This window comes from Halichoerus grypus, chromosome 13, assembly GCF_964656455.1.
Source record: "Halichoerus grypus chromosome 13, mHalGry1.hap1.1, whole genome shotgun sequence".
NCBI classification, from domain to species: Eukaryota; Metazoa; Chordata; class Mammalia; order Carnivora; family Phocidae; genus Halichoerus; species Halichoerus grypus.
Window position 1 is genome coordinate 82,270,476 of NC_135724.1, and position 19,793 is coordinate 82,290,268.

The window sequence follows — 19,793 nt, forward strand, 5'->3', positions numbered from 1 at the left end:
ACACAGTTCTTACACTAATAAAAAGTTGCTCTTTGTAAAAGAAACATGATACATTCCCGATAAGAGAAATATGAAGTAAAAATTCACCTAGATACCATTTTCACCAGTCATATCAGCAAAGATCAATTAGCCTGATAGGACACTGGTCTGGAGGTGGAGGGGGGACAACCATACTTGCGGATCCCACTTATGGTTGGTGGGATGTAATCTAGTCCAATCTCTCTAGAGGGACATCTGGCAATACTTACCACAATGTCAAATGCACATACGCTCTGAACCAGCAAGTTAGCCCTAGAGATTTACTTACAAGTAAACTCACACACATGCAGAACAACTGTGTACAAGGTTATTTACTGTAGCACTATGCTGTCTTAGCTAAAAACTGGAAAAACCTAAACATGCCTTACGAAGGGACTAATTAACAGTAGATCTATGCATTGGAATACTACGCAGCCACGGGAAAAAAAGCATGAAGCATTTTTTATAAACTGATACAAATGGAATCATATCCAGGATACATTTGGGGGAAGAAAAGCAAGGAAGCAAGGTAACAGGATTCACAGAGTGCTACTGTGCGTGAAGGGGGGCCAGGGGGACCATGGGACATATGTGGCTTATGCAAGTATAAATCTGCTAACGATGGCTGCCTTCAAAAAGGGAACAGAATTCTTTGATGGGGTGGAAGAGAGATTTCTCCCTGTAAACCTTATTGTATCTTTTAAATTCTGAACCATGAGGGTATAATAACTATTCAAAAAATTAGAGGTTTTTTTTTTTTTTAACCACTCAGTTCCAAATTAGCACCATTCACATTTTAACATTTGTGCAAATACCAAAAATGTGTTGCTAAAAGGCTAAAAGTACCTGAGGTATCTGTCCTCTGCTGGCTTCAAGGTTATCGAGAGTAGAAAGGCCCCCACAGTATTCCTGACTGCGTTATTGCAACCACTTTCTCTAATCTGCACGGGAATGAGGAGCTCCCTTCAGGAATAATTTGCTTTTCTATGTCCCTAAGTGGCACATGTCTCCCAAGCACAGTTTATGCCAGGTTTTCACCTCAAGTGAAATGGGAGAGTACAGAAGCAGAAGGTGTGCCATGATGTGTAATTATGAAAACCACTGTGTGAAAGGACAGCGCTGCCCGGACAATAAGCCAAATGAGTTCAAAAGCCTGCATCCCGAGGACTGTCCAGAGGAGCTTGGGAGAGAGTGAACATCCGGGTGACTCTGCTAATCCTCCGGCCCAAGAGTGTGAGTGGCGGCCCCACATCCCCAGCCAAGAACTCATCACGAAGGATAGACATTCTAGGCCAGTAGTACCAACCAGGGAACACTGCCATTGTGATCCAGGGAACCTATCTGGGGAAGATAAAAACGGCCCGGCTCAAGATGTCCATCAACAGATGAATGGATAAAGAAGATATGGTATATATATATACAATGGAATATTATGCAGCCATCAAAAGGAATGAGATCTTGCCATTTGCAACGACGTGGATGGAACTGGAGGGTATTATGCTGAGCGAAATAAGTCAAACAGAGAAAGACATGTATCATATGACTTCACTGATATGAGGAATTCTTAATCTCAGGAAACAAACTGAGGGTTGCTGGAGTGGGGGGTGGGGTGGGAGGGATGGGGTGACTGGGTGATGGACACTGGGGAGGGTATGTGCTCTGGTAAGCGCTGTGAATTGTAAAAGACTGTTGAATCTCAGATCTGTACCTCTGAAACAAATAATGCAATATATGTTAAGAAAGAAAAAAAGAAGAAGAATGTAGCAGGAGGGGAAGAATGAAGGGGGGAAATCGGAGGGGGAGAAGAACCATGAGAGACGATGGACTCTGAAAAACAAACTGAGGGTTCTAGAGGGGAGGGGGGTGGGAGGATGGGTTAGCCTGGTGATGGGTATTGAGGAGGGCACGTTCTGCATGGAGCACTGGGTGTTATGCACAAACAATGAATCATGGAACACTATATCTAAAACTAATGATGTAATTATGAGGATTAACATAACAATAAAAAAAATTTTAAAAAAATAAAGTACTGAAAGAAATTAAAAAAAAAAAAAAAAAAGGCCCAGCTCTCACGGGCCAGGAGGTGCCTTTTTCAGTGACAGCACATTTTGTGGAAACCCCTCATCCAGGATGAGAAATAACACATAAAAAGCATAACAACACGTGCCTCCAGCAGTGGTTGCCTGCTTCCTCTCTCCCCTATTCTGAAACTCATTTCTTATTTTCCTAAAATCAACATCCTCAGTCTAGCCATTTAATTTCACTTTCCTGTTGGATTTTTGACAGACCGAGAGGCTCAGATCGACTGTGGCTGTGCCATTTGCCAGGAGCTGTAAACTACTTCAAAAAGCTTCCAGTCTGTGCCAGGATGCCACCTTATTGCCAAGGCAGGATTTACACTTTACAGAGGAACTCACATCCTAAGTAACTGTCTGAATTCATATAATTATTGCTCGTCTAGAATGTTCTTTAGGCAGAGACCAAATAGTAAGCACTATGGTAGTTTTGAGAACAAACAGAAAGATGGTATTTCCACATTTTTCTAATAAAACTCCAAGAGGAGGGTCAGGCAGTTTGGGGAACCACCACCCAAACTGCAGACATTACTTACTAAAGGGACCAGAAGCTTATGGAGGTGAAGTGGTGATGCCATGGCTTTTTAGTTACTCAAGCCTAACAAGATTTCCACCAGGGGGAAAAAGGGAAAAGAACAGGATCTGTTCCAGGTCAGACCATCAATTCATTATTCAACACTGGCTTTTCTGTTCGCTTTCCCACTAGTGTCAAAATCAAGTTTGTTTAAATTAAATCCAAATTTAGCATAGATTTGAGCTCTTCCTTCTTACCACAAAATCATCTCCCGCCATATAAACATGGAGGCTCACATATAACTGGACTCGGAGACAGGCTCTATGTAAAGAGCTCTAAAGGTTGGCCGAGCTTCATGCATGACATCCTGGAACATGGCTACCCAATTAACACTGACTTAAATTTATTTTCACTCAGGAGTTACTCTTAATTTCAGGTGAGAAAATCTTAGGTGGAAGAAAGTGTGGGATGGAAATCTTCCTTCCCATATGGACTGGGATGATACCACTGAATTCATTTTCACTTATATAACAGGCCAGAAACCGAGCTCAGATTTCCAGGGGTGAATGTCCTATTAATGTGAAGGAAGCTGAGGACCCCAGTGATGAGAAACCCTAGCCTTGAAATCAGCCCTGAGGTTTGAAGCACAGCTTCTTAGCGCTGAGATCTGGGGCAAGTCAATTCACTGCTCTAAGCCTCTATTGGCTTTTTGGCAAATGGGGAAAAGAATACTATGTATTTTGCAAGGCTGTGGTGAGATTTAGAAATGTAAAGCCCAGAGGAAGCCCTGAGTGAATGGGAGCTGCCGACATCATTACTCTCTGTCTATATTAGACCCAGAGATTCCAAGAACGGAGAAAACAGTGACCAGACTTAAAAGCTTACCAGTTTCTGAACTTCAAATTCGGCAGTGATTTGCCAATATCCCTCCTCATTCGGGCGTAACATCACAACATCAAAAGCAGAAGCTGTGGCCACAATTGCGTCTTCCCGGCTGAGGGCTAGTGCCTGTATTCTTGCGTCGTGCTCAAAACGATGGACAGGATACTTTCCAGTCCTTAGATCCCAAATGTTAAGAAATCCTATGTAAAAAAACCAATGCAGGTAACAGTTGTAAATTCACTTAAAATGGACAATTTTAAAAACAACTGTTCACTATAAAGAAAACTAAAAGGTACATATGTTTGCATCACATATAACAAAGGGCCAATTTCCTTAATAAAGAGCTTCTAAGATTCAATAAGGAAAAAAAGCAATTAAGAAGTGAGCAAAGGACATGAGCATCCTGGTCACAGAAAAAAGAAATATGACTGACATATAAACCTAAGAAAAATGCAAAAATTCACTCACAATTAGAAAAATACAAATAAAAATGATCATAGAGTATTATTTTTCATCAATCAAACTGACAAAGATGAAACATTTCATAAAATATTTTGTTGTTGAGGATGTGGGGAAATAGGCTCTAAAATTGTTGCTGGGGATGTAAACTAATTCACCCAACTTTGGAGGCAATTTGATATTTACCAAATTACAAATGTATTTAGGACAGTCATTGTAATGTTTTTAATTATGCCAAAAGATTAGAAGCTATCTAAATGCCCACCACAGTATGGAATTTAAATAAAATGACAAGACTGAGTCAGCCTTATATATAAGCTGTATGAAATGATCAACAAAATATATTACTAAATGAAAAGAGTAAAGGACAGAATAGTGGTATAGTATGCTATACTATTTTTGTGTTTTAAAAATTTACACACATATACATTTATGAGGACTATCCTGTGTATGGAAGGATACACAAGAAACTTTATTAACACTGGCCTTGAAGGAAAGAAACCAAAAAGAAGACAAGAGTAGGAGGGCATTTTACTGTATATCATTTGTATATTCTGAAGATTTTCCCCAAAATTATTTTTACCAAAAATATAAATTTTAGAAAATGTTTTTATGAGAGAGACTTAAAAAGAATGGGAGGACATATATCAATTGCTGAATGTTTTTTTAAGATTTTATTTATTTTAGAGAGGAGAGAGAGAGAGCACGTGCACGCACATGCAAGCAGGGGGAGAGATTGAGAGAATCTCAAGCAGACTCCCTGTTGAGCGCAGAGCCCAACACTGAGCTACCCAGCCTCCCCATGAATATTTCTAACATATGGAAATTTTTAAAAAGATTTTATTTATTTTTATTTATTTGACAGAGAGAGAGCACAAGCAGGGGGAGTGGCAGGTAGAGGGAGAGGCAGAAGCAGGCTCCCTGAGGAGCAGGGAGCCCGACGTGGGGCTCGATCCCAGGAGCCTGGGATCATGACCTGAGGTAAAGGCAGATGCTTAACCGACTGAGCCACCCAGGCACCCCTAACATATGTAACTTTTAATTCATTCTCCTAATTGTCCATTCACACAACAATTATTTCCCAGTATTATTGATACAACTGACATATAACATTGTATCAGTTTAAGTTGTGCAACATGATTTGACTTATGCATTTATTGTGAAATGATCAAAGTTCAGTTAACATCCATCACCTCGCATAGTTAACAAATTTTTTTTTTATTATGTTAGTCACCATACAGTACATCAATAGTTTTTGATGTAGTGTTCCATGATTCATTGTTTGCGTCTAACACCCAGTGCTCCATGCAACACGTGCCCTCCTTAATACCCATCACCGGGCACATCCATTCCCCCAACCCCCTCCCCTCTGAAACCCTCAGTTTGTTTCTTGGAGTCTACAGTCTCTCATGGTTCATCTCCCACTCTGATTGCCCCCCCTTCATTTTTCCCTTCCTTCCCCTAATATCCTCCTATTCCTTATGTTCCACAAATAAGTGAAACCATATGATAATTGACTTTCTCTGCTTGATTTATTCCACTTAGCATAATCTCCTCCAGTCCCATCCATGTGGATGCAAAAGTTGGGTATTCATCCTTTCTGATGGCTGAGTAATATTCCATTGTATATGTGGACCACATCTTCTTTTCCATTCGTCTGTTGAAGGGCATCTCGGCTCTTTCCACAGTTTGGCTATTGTGGACACTGCTGCTATGAACACTGGGGTGCATATGGCCCTTCTTTTCACTACATCTGTATCTCTGGGGTAAATACCCAGTAGTGCAATTGCTGGGTCATAGGGTAGCTCTATTTTTAATTTTTTAAAAGATTTTATTTATTTATTTATTTAATTTAATTTATTTATTTATTTGACAGAGAGAGACAGCGAGAGAGGGAACACAAGCAGGGGGGGTGGGAGAGGGAGAAGCAGGCTTCCCACTGAGCAGGGAGCCCGATGTGGGGCTCAATCCCAGGACCCTGGGATCATGACCTGAGCCGAAGGCAGATGCTTAATGACTGAGCCACCCAGGCACCCCTCTATTTTTAATTTTTTGAGGAACCTCCACACTGTTTTCCAAAGTGGCTGTACCAACTTCCATTCCCACCAACAGTGTAAGAGGGTTCCCCTTTCTCCATAACCTCTTCAACATTTGTTTCTTGCCTTGTCAATTTTTGCCATTCTAACTGGTATAAGATGGTATCTCAATGTGGTTTTGATTTAAATTTCCCTGATGGCTAATGATGATGAACATTTTTTCATGTGTCTGTTAGCCATTAGTCTTCTTTGGAGAAATGTCTGTTCATGTCTTCTGCCCATATTTTGACTGGGTTATTTGTTTTTTGAGTGTTGAGTTTGAGAAGTTCTTTATAGATCTTGGATATCAGCCCTTTGTCTGTAGTGTCATTTGTAAATATCTTTTCCCATTCTGTGGGTTGCCTCTTTATTTTGTTGACCGTTTCCTTTGCTGTGCAGAAGCTTTTTATCTTGATGAAGTCCCAACAAATTTCTCTTATTAGAACTTTTAAGATCTACTCTCAGCAACTTTCAAACATACAATACAGTATTAATGATAGTCATCATGTTGTATATTAGATCCCCAGAGCTTACTAATAACTGGAAGTTTGTACACCTTTTGACCACCTTTACCCATTTCCCCTACCTCCACCCCAGGAATCACAAATCTGTTCTGAGTTTGTTTTTTGTTTTTTAGATTTCATGAGTGAGAGGATACACTATTTGTTTTTGCTCTGAGTTATTTCACTTAGCATAATGCCCTCAGGGTTCACCCATACTGTTGCAAATAGCAGGATTTCCTTCTTTTTACGGCTGAATAGTATTCCATTGTAGATAAATACCAAATTTTCTTTATCCATCTGTCAATAGACATGTAGGTTGTTCCCATGTCTCTGTACTCTGAATAATGCTGCAGTGCACATGGCGGTATAGACAGCTCTTTGGGATAGTGATTTCATTTCCTCTGGACAAATACCCAGAAGTGGAACTGCTAGCTCATCTGGTGGTTCTTTATTTTTCTGAGAAACCTCCATGTTGTTTCCCACAATGGCTGCACCAATTTCCATTCCCACCAGCAGTGCATCGGGGATCCTTTCTCTCCACATTCTCACCAGCATTTGTCATCACTTGTCTTTGATGACAGCCACTCTAACAGATATGAGACATCGTGCAATTACTGAGCATGTTATAGACAGGGCACAGCTCTAGATGCCAGCCAGATCTGAAAACTACCATTAGCCTACACTCTACAAGGTTCTTGCATTTCATCCTTCCGCATACCACCCTCTTCCAGCCACGGGGAGCAGGGGTGCTTTCTTTCACATCGTTGTAAAACATGAGCTTGACTACCCCACGCTTGTTAAAAACCTTGATTTCTACCTATACACCCTTCTCTCCAGCTCCCTGAATGCTGCTACCCAGATGAATTCCTCTTACACACACTGGCCACGTCTCCACCTCCCTCAAATGGTCTAGAGTGGTGATATCCAAGTGTGGTGCCCCCAGGCCAGTAGCAGCAGCTGCGGCGTCATGGGGGAGGGGGTGCTTATTAGAAATGCAGACTTGGGGGCAACAGAAACTCTGGGGATATGCGCTCAAGCCTGAGCACCAGTCATCTTCAGGAACTTACACTTTTCTATCAGAAATATAAACTTTTAGGGTGCCTGGGAGGCTCAAACGGTTAGGCATCTGCCTTCGGCTCAGGTCATGATCCCAGGGTCCTGGGCTCAGGCTCCACATTGGGCTCCCTGCTCAGCAGGGAGTCTGCTTCTCCCTCTGCCTTTCCCCTGGCTTATGCTCTCTCTCTAATAAATAAATAAAAATCTTTTTTTTTTTTTTTAAAGAAAGAAATATAAACCTTTGGGGTGCCTGGGTGGCTCAGTCAGTTAAGCATCTGACTTGATTTCGGCTCAGGTCATGATCTCAGGGTTGGGAGATCGAGCCCGTGTTGGGCTCCATGCTCAGTGGGGAATCTGCTTAAGATTCTCTCTCCCTCTGCCCCTCCTCACACTCATGCTCTAAAATAAATAAATCAATCTTAAAAAAAAGAATTATAAACTTTTCTGTTTTCTGTATTTGGGATGCATTTATTCTTTTCTCACTAAAAAATCTCTTTTTATCATTCCTACCCACTTCTTTCCCTCAAAGATTTACCCAAGAAAATAATTACTGTCTGCATCATGCTGGATAATGTCCTGCTCCAATTCCCACTAATTTTTCAAAATTCACCAAGAAACAATTGTACAGATATAACACAATCTGTGCTTATTTGAGTTCAAATCCAGCTCTACCACTTGCTAGCTGACGGCCTTGGGCAAGTTACTTGAAGCTGTGAGCCTGTCTCCTCATCTGTAAAACTGAAGAGAACACTACCTACTACACAGGACTGTCACACAGATGAAAGGAGAAAAACCACGCAAAAGGCTGGAGATAGACCAACGAGTTTTACCTTTTATTTTTTTTTTAAGATTTTATTTATTTGACAGAGAAAGGCACAGCAAGAGAGGGAACACAAGCAGGGGGAGTGGGAGAGGGAGAAGCAGGCTTCCCGTGGAGCAGGGAGCCTGATGTGGGGCTGGATCCCAGGACCCTGGGATCATGACCTGAGCCGAAGGCAGACGATTAACCGACTGAGCCACCCAGGCGCCCCTTACCTTTTATTTTTATGTGTCCTATTGGGCCTGCCATGTTGTTAAGTATATTTAATCTATTAATAACGCAAATTTCCTCTGTTGGTCATCCAAAAATCCAGTCCTAGTTCCCATAACTTCTTATTATCTAAAACAGATAAAGCTTTTTCACTTTTCTTCTCTTTGCAGTCCATCTTCCCATCTTTCTTGTTTCTTGCCTTGTACTTTGTCTGTAAATGGCACATGCTTTGAACTTAGGATCTTACGATAAAGCATCATTCAGCACTAGATAAATACAGGCAGAAGAAAATAATACATGTGGGCTGCTTTGCAAGATTTTTGAACTGCCAGTAGGCTAAGTAGGTGATTCCAAACAAAAGCAGAGCTTTCTTCAAGTTAAATGTTGCTTCAGACATAAAACAGTGTTCTTTTCTAAGAATTGTGATAAACTCAGGGGATAAGCGGATCACAAAAGGCTCCACAACACATTCCCCTGGCGAATATTTTGGCAAATTCTTTCCACTCTGACTCAGAAGAAACAGATATGCTGCAGAAAATGCCAATGGCTCTACCCATTAAATAGAGAGGCATATTCCAAGATGTGCCTCCTCCAAATACTTCTGCATTACCTTTGTTTGCATTTGTTCAGAGACATCAGAGTAAACAGGAATGAGAAATAAAAATTGTAATTTGCATAGAGCTTTTGAGTATTCAGACGCTTTCATTTATCTCCTCTCACTGAATGCTCACTTCCATTTTGGAAGGAGCATCATTATCTTCATTTTACAAAAGAGAGCAGAAGCTCTGAGTGGTTAAACAACTGGTCCAGAGCCACTTGGTATGTGATGAGGCTGGGCTGGGATTTAGCTGGGAAAATGCAGGATGTGCGGCTGCATCTACAGTGCATAAAGTAACTATGAGCTCCATGAGGAAATGACATAGGCTTGCCTAGATTCTGCCAAATGTGGAAGTTTCTCAACCATAGCTCACTCCAAGCACACATGGAGTTTATCTATAAACACATTTTTCATTATTAATCAACTACTCGGTTTTGTTGGCATCATTATTCCAACAGAATCATATGCAATAAGATAGCCTTTGCTGCAAGGTTGAGTTCCACAGAGCTATCTTAAGAAGGATCTTCCTGGAAAACATATTCTAGGTTTCCCTCAATTCAGTGGCCACATTCTTTTCTGAACACATACAGTGTCAACATCTGTGTCAGTTCTACTTCCTTCAGCTACGAAGTGTAAAACTGTTAGACCGTCACGGTCAATGGCACAGTCCTCCGAGACCACTTTTAGACGCATGAACACTTAGGGTTGTTATGTCCTCTGGATGAATTGACCCTTTGTTGCATGAAATGTCCCTTTTTAGCCATGGTTTCCATTCTTTGCTCTGAGATCCACTTTGTCTGGCATGGATACAGGCACTCCAGCTTTCTTCTGATCAGTGTTATTAGCACAGCATATATTTTTCTGTCCTTTCTCTTTGCCATGTGTCTTCATATATGAAATGAGTTTCTTGTAGACAGCATATAGTTGGTCTTGCTTTTGGCTGGAGTGTTTAGACTATTTACCTTTAATGTGGCTATGGGCAGGAATGGGTTTGACCTACCATTTTGCTATTTATCCCTCTTGTTCTTTGCTCCCATTTTCTCTTTTATTGCCTCCTTTTAGACTGAGTATTTGGATTAACTGAGTATGTGTTTATTCCATTTTAATTCCCTTGTTGGCTCATTAGCCAAAACTCTGTTGTGTTATTTTAGTGGTCGCTTTAGGATTTGAGCATTCATCTTTAACTTACCAGTCTAGCTCCCAGTGATATTGGCCCACTTCACGTGAAGTATGAGAGCTTCCCGCAATGCACTTCCTGCCCACCAGCCTCTGTGCTACTGTTGTCATACTTTTTATTTTTATGTATGTTATGAACCCCATATACATTGTTATTACTTTTGCATAAGCAGGCAATTATCTTTAAAAGAGACTTAAATAGTAAGAAAAAAAAAAAGCCCCGTATATTTACCCATGTAATTACCGCCTCTAGTGCTCTTCCATTATCACTTTTAACATTAAATCCTGCCGCTTTTACAAGATTTGCAATTTCACTTTGCAACTGTGTTGCTGGACACTTGATCCAAAAACACATGGGCAAGGTGGGCGGGAACAGATACAGCAGCAAACAGGGAGTGATGTTGGAGTGGAAGTTGATTTTATAAATGGCTACTTTTACAACCTCCAAACTGCAGGGACTTGAACAGTGAATACCGGAATTATAAGAATGCCATATAATATTGTAGCTGATTATCACCCCTGTTAACCAACATTTAGCCCAAAGGGAATTGATGCAACAACACATTCCACAAGTGTTTGCTAAGCCCCTGCTTTAGGCCAGCCCCTATTCTAGGCCCCAGGGAAACTACAGCAAACAAGACCAAATAAAGCAAGAAAGTCACCGACTGCATGGAGCAAACATTCTCATGGCATCTACCAAGCATCTTGTTTGGGGGCAAATAGAAAGGTTCTAAGTAGAGAACTCTTCTCTAAGTAGAGAAAAGGTTCCCTATTCTCACAAAACCCACATTTGAGAGAAACAAACACATAGCAGATAATACAAAGTGCAACGGGAAAATGGATAAGCTTAACTTTTTGTCATGTTGTCACATTATTTTAATATCTCCAAAGAAGGGGCAGCTCATTTTTCCAGACATTTCCAGTTGACCTGGGTGCACAACCATTACACGACATTAAGGAATAAGTAGTCAATGCCTGTCAGAGCCATATATATTCACTTGTCAAATAGGTGGTAATCTTAAAAAATCTGATATAAATTCATTTGAACGGCCAAGTATTATATTGCAGAAACAGCAATGATAGGGATTTGGCTCTTGATATTGTGTGGACTTCTGAAGTGGCAGGATTGTGTCCTTTTTCTCCCTTATTCCCGGTGTCAGTGAATTCAGAACATCACTGATGATGCGGCTGATGAAAGTGGCTGTCAATAAAGGTTTGCTGAACATTGGTCTTAGGTTTTAGCGAGGGACATTTGGTTCTAAGAAACAGAAATCCATTGAAACTCGTTTAAATACCTAAGGGAAACCAACTGAACAGGAAAGGGGCTATTTCAGGGAACCCAAGGGCAAGGAGGAGAGCTGGAGGACTATAAGGAATCTGCACCAGGGACTAGGAAGACATTCAGAACCAGGGAGGTGTATGTCTTTTGTGTGCACCACAGACCTTGCCTCCACTTCTTCCTGCAATTGTTTCATTCTTTCCTTTCTCCCCACAAGCCAGCTTTAGTTCCTCCCTACTCTGTGGGGTCTTCTACTCCAAGCACACAATCAATACTAAAAGTGTGAGGCCCAAATGGCTCATCCCAGTCCATGAATTAGCTGCCCCAAAGCCTATGGTCCCCATCCCTGTCCAACCGAGGCCAGAGACTAACTCAAATACTATGAACATGCCCACCCCTACAGAGGCTAAGGAGGTTCACTGGAGCGAGGAGAAACCCCAAAAAGCACCTACTACATTTATCCTGCAAGTTAGGCCAAGGTAAAACAAAAGGTCTTAGCAAATGTAAAGGGAGGTTCTGTGTAGTTCCTCAGTAGTGACTTAAAAAGCAGGTCATTGCTATCATTTCCTGAACAAGGCATAATCCCTAAGAATCAGAGCTTATAGCCCCCATTTGCCCCACACCAGGAAAACTAAAAGGAGAGCAGGTGTCTTTCTTTCTCCCTGACAAGACCTCAATAGCTGGATAAAAGATGTTTAACTCTGAGGTAATGCTGGGCTCCCAACAATACAGCTTCATTCATGAAAAATATGAAAAGGATGCAGACAAAAGAAGAAAAAGTGTCTCTCAAAAAGTCTGGAAGAGCACAATGAGTGAGGGCTACCAGCCCAATCAAGGAGACAGGAGTGGGGCTTAGCAGTCCCACCTGCTCGATGGGCTCAGCACCCTCCACCTTGACAAGCAGCAGCAGGGCTGAAGGAACTCCGAGTTCATCTAGACTAGGAACAGTCGTTAACAATGACATGAGTAACGATAGCCAGTCTTCTGAGGAGACATAAAGCCCATTCAGCAGCTGTGGACGGGCACCCATGCCAGTTTGCAACATGCCCCTCCCACCTCCCAGAGGAGGCCAGCCAGAGTGTGGTAATGAAACTGCACATAGTGGAAATGGGATCTAAATGAGTTTAAACTGATTTATGTTAGCTTTTGTAAAGATTACTCGATATCGGGAAAGTGCTACCACTGTGAAATAATGTCGACAATCCTTAAGACCTCTGCCTAATGGTACTTGCATAGAATATTTATATTCCTTGTCATGGGAACAAGGACCATAATGGATACCATTTTTGTTTTATTAGGGATGCATATTTAAATTAATCTGCTATTTGCCTAAACAATTAGCTGCTTCTGTTTGTGTGCACAAAGCCAAAATTGCAATTAGGCTTCCATCAAAAAGATAAGTCCCAACTAAAACTGTCCCGGTGGAGTCATAAGAGCTCAGGGCAGAACTTTCCAAAATTACTTTTTAGCATAATGGTAATTATGTTAATTGCCTGAAAGGTAAATAACTGCTGAACTGGTTTTGGGGAGAAGAAAAAAATAACCACCACACACACTGGCACCGCCCCTTCCCCTTTGATCTTTTTCACACGCCATAAAATTTAAAACAGGTTAACAGTTTCCAAAGTCACAGACTGGTCACCTCTCGTGGTCTTTAGTGCTTCCTTGATTAGAGCTTATTTTAGCCATGAGCTCCCATCCTCTTGAGCTTGCACAATAAACACCTGAGGCTTGGGTCAGCTTCTTACCACAGCACTGTCCCCTTATCTGTGGGGGATACATTCCGAGACCCCTAGGAGATGTTGGACCATGGATAGTTCCAAACCCACTATGTACTATGTTTTTTCCTTTACATACATACCTCTGATAAAATTTAATTTATAAGAAAAAAAAAAAAGCATAGGAAGAGATCAACGATACTAAAATAGAACAATTATAACAATGTGCTGTGACAAGTTATGTGAATGCGGTCTAACACATCTTCCTGTACTGAACTCAACCCTCTTCTTGCGATGGTGTGAGATGATAAATAACATGCCTATGTGAGGAGATGGAGTGAGGTTAGGATGTTGTGATGGAGCGCTAGGCTACTCTTGACCTGCTGACAAGTCAGGAGGAGGATCACCTGCTTCCAGACCACCATGGACCGTGGGTAACTGAAGCTGCCGAAGGTGAAATCGCGGATAAGGGGGCACTATTGTAGGCAAGCAGGCAGGATCACTTACCTGCCGTTCAGAGACAGTGAATGAAACTATAGAAACAGCTGGGAACTTCAATTTCCACCACATAAACACTTGCCTATAAATAAACAGGAGTCAAAAGAGATTCCTCAACAAGAGAAAAAGAATTTTAACAAAGATTTAAGATCTACCCATTGCATTCACTAAATGTGTACTTCCTCATTCATTAAGTCCATACGACATCACTATGAAATGTAGGCCAGAGATGTAAAGGTGGCATTAGGTCTGAAAGGACAAAGCAACTTCTGCTTTTATGGAAGAGGTGGCCAGGGGGCGGGGGCTAATATTAGTGCAAACAAGGGTCACGATGAGGGGCTAAATTACGGAAGGTCTTGAAAAAGAAAAAGCATCTACCATGCATGTCCATCCTCAATACTGCAGCTGAGCACAACTTTAAAGCTGAACTCTGCTGCTTACGGAGAAAAACAATAAATGTGAAGCATTCCGGAAGCTGTACTTTAGATTGACAAGAGCATCTGAGTGGGCTCCTGAACCTATAAAGTGGTTAGGCAGAAGCAAATCAGCAACCAGACAGGAGATCACCAAAGCAGACACTGAGTCAAGAAGCAAGCAAACTGAATATATTTAGTAGTCTCAAGGTCAAAGCAGAGGAAAAACATTTTAAAAATAAAAAAATGAAAACAGACAGTAAATTGAAAAGGAGTCAAATAACATATTGTAAGACGAGGACAATGTCTTACATTCTTCTATTTAGTTTGTTAGTTTCTATTTGAGTTTGTTAACTGTAAATTCTTCTATTTAGATAGAAGAATTTACAGTTAACAAACTCAAAGGAAAAACAGGTTGATGGGGAAGCATCTGGACCAGCTCTTCTACCAGGGGAAGTGCCAAGAAGGCAGAGGATGTGAAAGAGACATCACTGTGCGCGCAGCCAATTTTTTCCTACAATAGAACTGAGCAACATAAACATAATATAGAATATATCCTGGAAGAGTCTATCAGACACTGGTAGTAGGTGATGCCTCTAGAGAAGAGATTGTGGTACTGGGGGATTCAGGGGCCAGGTGGTGGTAGGTAGAGAAAGAACACTTACGCTTTACCACACATCCTTCAGTACAATTTGAATGTGTAATACTATATCAAACATTTTATTATAATATGCATACCTCTTTGTAGATATTAATATGATTAGTGACAAGTTTTTTTTTTTTACTTTTTCCAATCACAACCCACATAATTTTATAATCAATATTTAACTCTGATATACAAACTCTACTGCTGACTCAATGATGGGTTAAGGTGAATTAGACTCCAAAGGAGTAACATCGCCACCACTTCCCTGTCCAGACAGGTGCATGAGAGCCCAGAACAGGGTCTAGGCCAAGAGTGGTATTCGTTAAGTCTTAGCCTCCTTGTTCTTTTTAAAAATACTATTTGTTACTAAAAGGAAAATATGTCTATCTTCAAAAATAGTTCCACTTACTGAATGATAGAACTACATAATATTTAGAAACGTGTAATTACAATAATACTGATGACTACTGAAGCTGAGGGATGGGTATATGGGGATTCATCACACTGTTCTCTCCAATTTTGTGTATTTTGAATTTTCCATAATAAAAGGATTTTTAAAAATAATTTGAAAAGCCATCACTAACAAAAGTAGAGATGCAGAACTTGTGTTTTACAAATGTTTTCAGTAGCTACACTGCAAGCTAAGTACATTCTCAGAACAGATTTACAATGAAAAATTCCAGCGATGATATTTTGCAACTTTTGGAGATCCCATTCCAAATCCTCAAAATATCCTGAAGTCGTACTATCAATTAATTCCCTTGCAATAAAAGTATTAAATGGCTCAAATGGAAAGTAGAAAAAAATATACGTAAAGATTTAGATTATGGTACAACCACAGTCAGCTTTGAGTTACACCAAATGAGGAGAAAAGGGAACAGCAGATGATCTCACATCTCACTTAGGCATCAAACCCAAATGCAAATCTCCCGGAGTGGGCTGGGTTCTGCCAGGAGCGCCCTAATGTTTACCCTGGGGCTCTCCCTTTTCCTTCTGCGTTCCCTGGGGTGGGGCATTATAAAAGCCCAATACAGATTTCTCCTCTAACTCCAGACCCTCAGATCCACCTGCCTTTAAGACTAGCAGCCTTCAGACTTTGTTTACCCCCTAAAATTACTTTGGCAAACCAGATCTCCCTTTCACATCTTTTATTTTTATTTTTTTAAAGATTTTATTTGACAGAGAGAGACACAGCGAGAGAGGGAACACAAGCGGGGGGAGTCGGAGAGGAAGAAGCAGGCTCTCCGCAGAGCAGGGAGCCTGATGTGGGGCTCCATCCCAGGATTCTGGGATCATGACCTAAGCCGAAGGCAGACGCTTAACGACTGAGCCACCCAGGCATCCCTCCCTTGCACATCTTTTAAAAATTTTTTTAATTCAATTATTTGACATATAGTGTATTATTAATTTCAAAGGTAGAGTTTGGTGATCCATCCAGTCTTCTATAACACCCAGTGCTCATTACATTCCGTGCCCTCTGTAATGTCCATCACCCAGTTACCCCGTCTCCCCATCCCTTCCCCTCCAGCAACCCTCAGTTTGTTTCCTAGGATTAAGAGTCTGGGGACACCTGGGTGGCTCAGTCAGTTAAGCATCTGCCTTCGGCTCAGGTCATGATCCCAGGGTCCTGGGATCAAGTCCCGCATTGGGCGCCTTGCTCAGTGGGGAGCCTGCTTCTCACTCTGTCTGCTGCTTCCCCTGCTTGTACTCTGACAAATAAAAATCTTAAAAAAAAACAAAAAACAAAAAACAGAGCCTCATGGTTTTTCTCCCTTTCTGATTTCATCTATTTTTCGCTCCCTTCCCTTATGCTCTTCTGTTTTGTTTCTTAAATTCCATATGAGTGAAATCATATGTCCCTTTCACATCTTACATATAAAACTGACAAAACTTGTTTATTGTAAGTTTTAAGTAGTGGCCTAAAAAACTAATTTCTGGCATATTGCTAAATATAATAGCTACATCATTCTTTAAAAAGTATTCTTTGGAGGGGCGCCTGGGTGGCTCAGTTGTTAACCGTCTGCCTTCAGCTCGGGTCATGGTCCCGGGGTCCTGGGATCGAGCCCCGCATCGGGCTCCCTGCTGGGTGGGAAGCCTGTTTCTCCCTCTCCCACTCCCCCTGCTTGTGTTCCCTCTCTCGCTGTGTCTCTCTCTGTCAAATAAATGAATAAAATCTTAAAAAAATAAAAAGCCTAACAAAAAAAAAAAGTATTCTTTGGAAATGAAATACCATTTCATACCATCATGCATTAAATAAAAGGGGGAGGAAAGAGCCCAAAGATAAATAGCAAGATACAGAAACAAAGTATGCTAAGAATCCCTAATTGTATAACCACCACCAGAAGAACAAGGACCCTAATCTCATCTAATTTAGTTTCCCAATCCAGCCAAACAGAAAAAGAACAGGCACATTTTTTTCCTGAATAATTACTTAACATATAAAAACATGGCATTAAATCACTATGAGAAAAAGAATCTAATCTTGTTTAATGATCTAACGTTTTTTTAAAAATTTGAAATATTTCAGACTTATAAAAAAGCCCTACAAATTATACAAAAGAGTTACAGTATACCCTTCACCCAGCTTCCCCAAGTGTTAACATATTACATAACCACAGTAGCATGATAAAAGTCAGGAAATTAACATTGATGCAAGATGTTCAATCTACAGACCTTATTCCCATTTCACCAAATGGCCCAACAACATCCTCTTCCTGGTCCAGAATCCAATCCAGAATTCCATGTTGCATTTAATTGTCATGTCTCCTTCCTCTAATCTGAGACCATTCCTCAGTCTATCTTGTCCTCCCTGCCCCTGACCCTTGAAAAGTACTGATCATGCATCTTGTAGAAGATCTCTCAGTTGTCTGATGTTTAGTCATGTTTAAAATCAGGTTATGCATTTTTGGCAAAAATAGCACAGAAGTAATGTTGTGCCTTTTCCGTGTATCAGGAGGTACATGATGTCAATTTCTCATTACTGGTAATGGTAACTTTCACCACTTGGTTTAGGTGGTATAGTCAGGTTTCTCCATTATAAGGTTATTATTTTTCTCTTGTGAGGAAATAACTTGAAACTATGCACATATCCTGTTTCTCATCATACCAACTTTAGCATCCATGGATGATTCTTGCCTGCAACAATTATCGCGGTGCTTGCCAAATGAATTTCTATTTTCATCACCCTTGTCCATATACAAATTCATTAATTGAAATGCTACTGTAAGGAAGAGCTGTCTCTTCTCCCTTATTTATTCAATTATTTATTTACATCAGCATGGGCTTGTAGATACTTACTTCTTTATTCTATAGGTTATAATCCATTACTATCATATTTTCTGCTCAAATTGTCCCTGATTTTGCTGTTGGGAAAGAACTCCAGTTTGGTTCCACTGTCCTATAAATAGAACTTCCCCCTTTCCTCTGCTATCCTTTTTTTTAACATCCTTACTTTCTGGCCCCACAAGATGTTCCAGACTCATCCTGTATTTGCCTCCCCTAGCACTGGTTCCTTTTACTGAAGAATTAATGATATTTAGAAACCAAGATATGGACACTAGCTATATTTAATATTACTAGGACAGCACAATATACGCTTCCAACTCTTAGGAATTAGAATAACCTAGTCCAGGTCTTTGCATCAAAAGTCATATGCTCTTGGGCACCTGGGTGGCTCAGTCGTTAAGCGTCTGCCTTCGGCTCAGGTCATGATCCCAGGGTCCTGGGATCGAGTCCCACATCGGGCTCCCTGCTCGGCAGGAAGCCTGCTTCTCCCTCTCCCACTCCCCCTGCTTGTGTTCCTGCTCTCGCTATCTCTCTCTCTGTCAAATAAATAAATAAAATCTTAAAAAAAAAAAAAAAAGTCATATGCTCTTAAAAACATGGAGAAAAGTCTGCCATAGCCTTGGAATAAAGGGTTGGGGAAAGCTGCTTATCCAGGAATTTCTTTTTGTAATACTGCATGATCTTGGGTTTTAAGTCCTATATGGGAGCAGAGTTAAAAGCAAGGAGGAGGAACAATTCAGAATCCACATAGCTACTATATTTGGCCATGCCTAATGCCACTATGATCCCATATATACAATATCCACTACCACTATGATCCCATACTACAATATCCATTTTTGGATCTCTTTAAAAATAGGTCCAGATTTCTTCATGAAGGATTATTTTAGAATTAAAAATATAGAAAAAAAACTTCAATCACTAAATGTGTTCCAGTGGCCATGGAGCAACCAGAGGAATTCTCTGTTCTTGATGATCATCCACTCAAATATAGAACTGAGCAGGAAAGCACTCTTGTCCTTCTACTCTAATACATCTCAGAGACCCTGTCCTTTCCTGATGAGCAAAAACCAACAAAACTTTGCAAGAATGGCACTAACTATATTGTAGAAAATATTAAAATAGTACTCTTCGGTTGTTTAAAAAATGTTTTATTGAGGTATAATCTACACACAAAAAAAAACTTGTCTACTTTAAGTGTACAATTTGATGGGAACAGACAAATATATATGGTCCTGTAACCACCACCAGTCATAACAGAGTATTTCCATCCCAGCTTTACAGGCAGTCACCTTCCTTGGTCCCAGCCCCTGGCAAATACTCACTTGCTTTCTGTCCTAGTTTCACTTCCTCTAGAATTCCATATAAACAGAATTATATAGTATATGCTCTTTTGTGTCTGGCTTCTTTTACTTAGCATTAATGCTATTGAGATTTTTCTATATTGTTGTATGTATCTGTAGTTTGTTATTGACGTGTAATGTCTCACTGTATAGATGTACCACAACTGTATTCATTTACCAATTAATACATATCTAGGTTGCTTCCAGTTTGGAGCAATCATGAAT

General features: G+C 40.6%; 1 protein-coding gene across 2 annotated transcripts in view; it reads right to left on the reverse strand.

The window, feature by feature from the left end:
- Positions 1-19,793, reverse strand: part of FBXW8 (F-box and WD repeat domain containing 8) — a 116,908-nt gene that overhangs the window by 35,801 nt on the left and 61,314 nt on the right. For both annotated transcript variants that reach the window (XM_036115858.2, XM_036115859.2), the window contains exon 6: positions 3,493-3,689. In XM_036115858.2, coding sequence (XP_035971751.1) covers positions 3,493-3,689 — 197 coding nt within the window. The remainder of the gene's footprint in view (positions 1-3,492; positions 3,690-19,793) is intronic.